General features: G+C 38.5%; 1 protein-coding gene across 1 annotated transcript; it reads right to left on the minus strand.

Moving 5' to 3' along the window:
* Positions 1-2,718: 2,718 nt before the first annotated feature.
* Positions 2,719-3,847, minus strand: LOC126512099 (EKC/KEOPS complex subunit LAGE3-like). Its single transcript, XM_050159662.1, has 3 exons — positions 3,525-3,847; positions 3,036-3,164; positions 2,719-2,863 (listed from the first exon to the last, which is right to left on the minus strand). Exons 1-3 carry the CDS (start codon positions 3,845-3,847, stop codon positions 2,719-2,721), a joined length of 597 nt encoding a protein of 198 aa, XP_050015619.1.
* Positions 3,848-8,266: the final 4,419 nt, after the last annotated feature.

The following is an 8,266-nucleotide window of genomic DNA, read 5'->3' on the forward strand; positions in this document are numbered from 1 at the left end:
TAGAATGTTGTAGAGATCAACAATATAAGATGCTCCCTGCGCACCTAGACCTCATTAATCAGAGCCTTGCTATGAGTCCTTCAGGAAGAGGGGGCCACAAACCTCCACCTGCAGCATCAATACCACCTACTCTGTTCCTTTTTGTTGGTGTAGTTAAGGATGCCTACTCTGTATCCTTAACTACAACTTTAATAACTAACTTCTTCATCATCTACAGAATGCTATAAATCTTAGCTTCTAGCCCTCTAATACACTTTGAGTTGCTAACTAGAGTAGTAGAAAACAACTCTTGAATAGCATGGCAGTTAATTAATCTGCTCTGCTGTAAAACTCCAGTGCCCTTAACTCTCCCCTAAAGGTCTTTAAAATCTGTAGTTCCTGATTGTCTATGTCACATACCCTATTCTAGTCCTCTCTCTCATATTAGAGAACAATTGCAGTCTGTGAGATGAAGAGGGTAGAGTTATAAAGTGACAGAATGCTGGATCTCACAGAGGGACTTGTGTCAGGCTCCAGCAAAACACTGCTGAGGCCAGTGTTTAAGGAATCTACTTGAACCCAGAAATGGACCGTACCACACATGATCCCCAAAGGATCACGGGTAGATCATGCCTAGTCTCTGAGCAGGATGAAAGCTTGTCTCTGTATCTTCACTCATGCAAAAAGCATTATTATTGAAGAGGAAGTACTCAAGGCACTTTGAAAGACATTAACTTTAACTTCCAGCCTAAGAGTATTAAGAATAGATAAAAAGGACTGACAAAATGAAAGTGAGAATGAAGGCAAAAAACTTAAGAAAAGGTATTCGGATGAGAATAGAATGGATGAAATTAAAATGACTTTACTAAAAGAGATTTTTATATGTAATTTTGCTATGTTAAGTTAAAGCCTCCTTTTTTTGTTTAAACAGAAAAAGGGGAAATGATGGAGGAAGGACATTGGTTAATTATCATAAAGAAACTGCCTTGACCCATTTTATTGGTTAGAACATAGGTGGGTGGAGTAAACAGAAGAGAATGCTGGGAGAAAGAAGCTTAGTCAGGAGTCACCATGATTCTCCCACTCTAGACAGATGCAGGTTAAGATCCTCCCTGGTAAGCCACCTCGTGGGCTACACAGAATATTAGAAATGGGTTAGGTCAATATGTAAGAGCTAGGCAATAAGAAACTGGAACTAGCCGGGCCAGGCAGTGTTTAAAAGAATACAGTTTCTGTGTAATTATTTCAGGCATAAGCTAGCCATGCGGGCAGCCGGGTGCCGGGGACACAGCCCTGCCGCTCCTTCAACAACAAACCCAGGCAATGGTGGTACACATCTTTTTCCCCAGCACTTGCGAAGAAGAAGCATGTCGATTTCTGAGTTCAAGGCCAGTCTATTTAAGGTAAATTACACAGGTCTACATAGATAGTTCCGGAATTGCTAAGGCTACACTGAGAATCTGTCTTGAAAAACAAAACAGCATAAAAGAAATAAAATGAAAAAGTTTGAAGAACTCAGTGTGATTAGTAAGACTACTGTGCACAATCTATTTTCATAAAGATAGTCACCATGTCTTAAAAACAGCAAAATATTCACCATGTCCTAAAGACAGCAATATACCCAACCATTCTTAGAGAGTAAACTGAAGTGATGACAAGAAGTTAATAAAACCTCTAATATTGGTGATTCTATGTTGCTGGGTTTTCATACAAAGGTTTTAATTTTGTCAGGAAGACAATTGAGTGGTGACAAGGATGAAGCAAAACTTGTATGGGAAGGCAAATACTAAAGTTCTTTTACAGTTTATATGAAGAAGTTTACAAAAACAAAGTGTTTTTATGTAACTCAGTAATTCTATCTCTGAGAATCCAGCTTAAGGAAGTAACTTCATATACAATGCTTACAATATTATAAAAGTTGGAACACTTTCCTTTTTTCATGATTATATTGTGATTTTTTTTTTTACATTTTTTTCCTCAAAGAATCAATTCCAATGTGGAAAGCTGGTTTGTTAAAAAAAAAAATATTTCGGGAACAAAAATAACACTAATTCAAAAAACGAATAAGTTTCCACTATACAGTTAATACATTAATACAACTGTAGAACTGTAGAACCCTTTATCTTAACTACAGAATTAAGAAATTTCAATAATATAATTATATTTATCTTTTTCTCCATTTATATTGCTCTGGACTAAACAAAGAGCCTCTTCCATGTTAGTTGAGTGCTCTAGCATATATTTATTTATACCTTAACAGTTTACTTCAAGACTATAAAAATGACTCATATGATGATAGCATTTGATGCCCAAGTCTGATAACTTAAGTTTACTAATAAGAACCCAAATAGGAAACTCCCAAGAGTTATCCTCTGAACTCCAGTCTGGTGACATTTCACATGTGTAGTTGCATGTGCACACTTAAATGCCCATGTGTGCAATTGTTATTTCTCCCATTTCCAAAATTGTCAATTGCCTTGGAGTACTAGAATATTAGAATTTCAGAAGTTTCCTCTCTAACCAAAGGACATGGGAGTAAAACCTGGATATTTCCGCCATAACTCAAAATAAAAACAGCAACTCAATATTAGTTTCTTCATTATCCATCATTTTAATATTCACGCCTTCATTAACACTGACTGATACAGTGTGATAGGCTCAAAACAGTGAATATGAAGGCAAAGGGACAGTTACACAAATCCTAAAATGCCCTTGCCTTGTCTTGTGGGTGAAATCACACTAGGATTCATTATTTCTTCCTCTTCCTTGTTTGAAAACAGCCATAAACACTGGCTGTGGGGTATTCCTCATCACCAAGGAAAGCTGGTCAAGGAAGGCATTGATGGATATTCGGAAGAGAACAGGATCTTCAGTGGTCCACCTCCTAAAAGTAAAGGAGTGACATCATCATGGGAAAAAAAGGAATCTCTACAGTGTCACCGTACAATGTCTTCTGCTTATGTCTAATCCACCCAAGTCTCCATTATAGAACTCCTAGAATACACATTGCCTTCCAATCTAAGGCCCCTCCCACTCCAAACTCTTGGAGAACTAACACAGTCAGAGTACTGTCATTCACGGTGAACTCCTGCTGAACAATCACTTGCTGTTGCTGGACATTTGAGGCCAGGAATCTGCAGGCTATGTTTGCCTCCACAGCAGTCCTGAATGGCACTGTTACAGAACTGGAAGGAGATATGGTTAAGGTATTAGCCACTATCGAATCTCTTTTAAGTATTGAGCTTGATTATATCTCTGAGGTTTACTTTAGCATGTTCTGAAATGACACCCAAGGCAACTCACAGCCACTTCTTCAGTAGTTCTGGTTTTCGATACCTTATAGCCTGCTTACACATACATGATTCCCTGTTTTGCCTCAATATTGACTCTGCTCAGGACTTACTGTCCACAGTACATCCTTCTGTCCCCTTCCTAGTCGGCCATAAACCTTCCCAAACTAAGTCTCCTCCCAAAGCATTTTTTTTTGAGTTCTGGCCTACATATGTCGCCATAGCCATTGTCAGTGTGCTCTCCCCAAAGGATACAACTCCAGGAGTTGACTTCGAGCTGTTGTTGCAGCATCTCCACTGGGTCCTGGGATAACTGGTGACTCCTCCTCCCGAGGAGCTACAGCTGCTTGTTCTGCCACAACTCTTGCCTCTACAGGGCTCCTTGAGTGGAGGCTGCCTTGGACACCCTGGCTACCAGAATCTTGTGGGTGACTTTCACGAGGGGAGTTTCCATTGTCATTCTCGGCTTCAGAAATCTGTGAGCTAGCTTGCTCATCCGGGTTTTCAGTTGTATGCTGGCCACCCTCCTCTTCTTCACCACCTACTTTACAGCTCTTGTTCTCGCCAGGATCCTGCATGGTTAAGTGGGCTATTCCCTCAGAGTACCACTCTAATATCACCGCCCGCTCATCATTTGCTAAGGGAATGAGATGCCAGTACTAGCCCCGCCATTTAGACAAAGGGTGCCTGTGTGACGCGCACAGTGCCAGAACAAACAGGGTCTCGCGAGAGTAGGAGAGTCTCGAGGGAGTTTCAAACATCTCCAGAGATTGTACCTAGCAAACTAGAGCTGTTCTGTGCGGGAGAGTGGAAAAACAATCTTTAGTGAAAAGTACTAGATTAGGTGTGATCTCTGCAGGAAAAGAAGGCCTGAAGACTTCGTCAGCGGTGCCAGAAATGATGCCCAAAAGGACGGGAGCAAAAGACACAGGAGGCAGTTTGCCCTCTTGGACCTCTCTTTTTCTTGTGAGGAAAAGTATCCTCATCCATATAGTGGGACCCCAGATAATCTCAGGGCTTATCCGTGGGGCAATTTTTGTGACATCCTCCAAGAAGGCCTCATGTTGGGGACACTTGACCTTAATGACCCTCATTAGCAAAAGGAAATATAAGGCAGCAAACTCTTCTGGTTAGTTCTTCTGTAACTGGCAGTCATAGTTGGCATGTTGTGATAGACCAGGAGCATGCGTCATGAGTTACTATGGAAATGGCTTTCATAAAGTTTGCTTTGGTCAAGTTGCTTACTCATTGTAAGTCTTATCATGCATGTGCATACTTTGGCTCTGCCCTGCCACAGCCTAGTTACTATTAAAGTACTTTTTCCCTCTGATGCCTCTTCTAAGCTTCTTTTATCTGATTTCATTTCAGCGCTCTCTTGCAGGCTTCTACAAGGACAGGTCATGAGGCTCTGTTTACAGCATTCAACTACTTTTCTGTTGCAAAATCATAAAGTCTTCCTAATCCTTCAAATGACAACATGGTCGGTTTCTTTCTAACAAAAGCCTATTGCCTTGTACTGTCTTTTTGTGTTTAGGTTTCTGTAATAAAGCACAATACCCAAGACAACTTACTGAAGAAAGAGTTTATTTGGACTTACAGTTCCAGAGCTCTTAGAGTCCATTATGGCCAGAAAGCATGACAATAACTGACAAGCATGGTGGCAGAATTAGGAAACTGAGATCTCACATCATGAACAGAAAAAAGAGTAAATAGGAAATGCGATATGATTGTAAACTCTCTATACCTTCCTTCAGTGATAGACTACCTATGCAAGGCTTCAATTCCTAAAGGTTCTACAACCATCCCAAAGAATGGCACTAATTGGTGTCCAAGAGTTTAAACACATGAGTCTATGAGGGCTATTGTCATTCAAACCACCACAAGAAATTAGCACAAAGAAAAGAAATAGTGAGGAAAATGTGTAAATAAAATGTAACTAAAAGTCATAAAAAGGGTTAAATAGTTATTTTTCAAAAGATAACTACAAATGACAAATCTTTAATCTAAGATAAGGGAAAGCAAAGATGGTATCACAACAAAATAAAATTTGTTTATTTTATATAAACATAGAAAAAGACCACAGAATACTATTATGAACAGCTATGTACCAATAAATTGAAAAATGTAGTAGAAATGGATAAATTGCTAGACAAATATAAACTATATGATTTGCTCTATAAAAAGTGTAAAAACTGAATAAACTAATAAAAACAATATGACTAAAGTAATAATAATAAATTATCCACCAAAAGTCAAATACAATAAGATTTTGCTGAATAATTTTGCCAAATATTTAAACAAATCTCAATTCTTTGCAAAGTGTTTAACACACACACACACATACACACACACAGACGTACACATATACTTTAGTTTCTACAGTACCACCCTAAATCATGAATGTTCTGAGCAGATATTAATAGCTACTTTCTGCCTCATTCTATTCTTATAAACTGCAAGGCAAAGCAAGTCACTGTAAAGTGATTTATATGTTCCCAAAGGAGCAATGCTATTTTTAGAGAAGATACTCTTAACCAATAATTTTGACCATGAATATATCATTATGATATCTCATAAGGTAAAAGTTCTTAGGGCAATAAATGTGCTTATTTTAGTATAAATTAATTACATATATGATGAGTGATCATATTGCACTCATTTTTTTGCACTTACAAAGGGTATTTAATAACACTGTGAATGGCTTTCATCTCTTATAGGAAATCTCATGGGAAATAAAACAACTTTGAAGTCCCTTTTTTTTTATACTAAATGTCTCTTTTCTCTGCAGTCATTTGGAATTGTTCCAATGACTGCTTTTAAAAAAATTCTATTATATCAAGTATTGAGAGATTTTTAAAAAGTAAAAATATTATAACACAGTGATGTAAATCTGCTTTCAAGCTCCCTGTACATTATTTTCTCTGTTTAGTTAAGTATAGTAGTTAGATGTACCCTAAATATCCATGTAGTGACCTAACTTTCTGGAATCTACTATAATATTCATTCTTGGAGCCTAACCTGAGTTTTTAAGGACAATGTTGATTTCTCTGTCTGCTTCTGTGGAAAATTGAATAATTATCTCCAAACTCTGATAACTAATTAAATGATTTTGTCATAGTGCTAAGTCACAGAGTCACACAGATAGAGAGTATTATTTGTTTCCGTGATAATAGTGTTCTTTACAGATAGATACTGTAGTACTTTGAGTGTCATTGGCATCCATAATCTCATAGGGAGTGATATTATTAGGAGGTGTGGCTTTGTTGGAGTAGGTATTACCTTGTTGGAGGAAGTGTACCACAGCAGCCTACAGGCCACCATGCTTCCCATTATGATGACAATGAACTGATCCTCTGAAACTGTAAGTGAGCTACCACAAATAAATGGTTTTGCTATAAGAGTTGCTGTGGTTGTGGTGTATCTTCACATATACTATGATATATTATAGTGAAATACAAGATATTTAGAAACTTTAAACTAAAATTCCATTTAGAGTTGACTAAGACACAACAGCTCTAAATCAACAGTTTTCTTTTAGAAGAATTAAATGGGTTGTTTTTTCTTATAAATTTATGATAATGATTAAATTATATAACACATAATTCGTGGTCATGGCTAGTATAAAGATGCCAAACCCAGGATATTTGAACAATTTGTTAATGAGCCATCTCAAATGTGTAATGGCGTTTACAATACGAAAAAAGTGTTACTTAGTTGACAGCTGATTTTGAGTTGTTGCATACACTAAAGTTTAATTGGATTCTATTAGAAACTATAAACAAATAATAAACCTAGAGCAGTATCACAGAGGAAACCTAATGGAAATCCTACAGTGGGTAATCATTGGGAACAGTAGGAAATGTTTAAAAGTTTGTGATTTCTGAATCTAATTATGATTCAGAAGGTAGTGTGGCTTGGTGAGTCACACAGATTACCCTTTAATGTATATATATGTATATATTACACATACATACATGTATATATAATATATACATGTATACATATATTTACTTGCAAGTGTTCATTGCCATGAGTCATTGGTCTGGCTTAAGGCCTCTGGCTTTGGATAATGGGCTCCCACTGGAACTCTTCTTGGATATTCTGTTGTTTTCCTAGTTCAAGGAAATCCTAAAGTTTTGGATCTGTAGGTGCATTACCTTCACACTCCAGTAGTCCATAGATGAGGTGAGTGCTGAGGTAGTCTAACTCAAAGCCCTAATTCTGGGCTTGGATTCTAGCTGGATTGGTCAGCCTGCCAGCTTTTTCTCATCGTCACTACACAGGTGACACAGGTGAGCTGTTCAGCACTGCCTGAGCTTCTTTACCCTAAACATCCTAAAGCAAGAAACTTAACTAGGTTAGTTCTCCTGCTTTTGGGTTTTCTAGTTTGGCTCACCCATACTATTACTACCAGGACTAACTGTTCTACTCTTTTGCCCAGATGAGATGCAAAGTCCTTCCAATTGCTGTAGGAGACACATGGGGGGAACAGAGTTAGGTCTTCTGTTGTCCCGCCCTGAGTGTGAGCTCATATATGTTCCCACTAACAGGATTAGCTCTAGTGTTCTTCCCACTGGGTTTCAGAGCCTGCACTCCCGTGTGATACAGCTGGTGAGCAGTAGGGATAGTTCTCCCAAACTAATGACCCTGGGGATAACTTTCTCACCTGCTTCAAGTAACAAGGGATAAGGGGGAGGGCATCTTTCTCTCACCCATGCCGCCACCACATGACAAAGGAGCTATGGCAGGGTCAGCTCTCCCAGTCTAATGCCCTAAAGGATCAACTCACCTGCAACCTCTTCAATAAGATCAGTCCTAGTGGGCTGGCCCGGAGAGGTGCAGGGCCTGCTCTTCAAGTACTGAAACCAGTGAGTAGCGGGATCAGTTTTCCCACTCTTGTAACCTAGAAATCAACTCTTTATGCCTGTATTAGGTGAGAAGGGACAAATGACAGAGGGCTAGATCTCTTTTCCCTCACTACCATATAACAGACAGGC

The sequence above is a fragment of the Alexandromys fortis genome, unplaced genomic scaffold, assembly GCF_014885135.2.
Source record: "Alexandromys fortis isolate MF-2015 unplaced genomic scaffold, M_Fortis_MF-2015_v1.1 scaffold_95, whole genome shotgun sequence".
Taxonomy (NCBI): domain Eukaryota; kingdom Metazoa; phylum Chordata; class Mammalia; order Rodentia; family Cricetidae; genus Alexandromys; species Alexandromys fortis.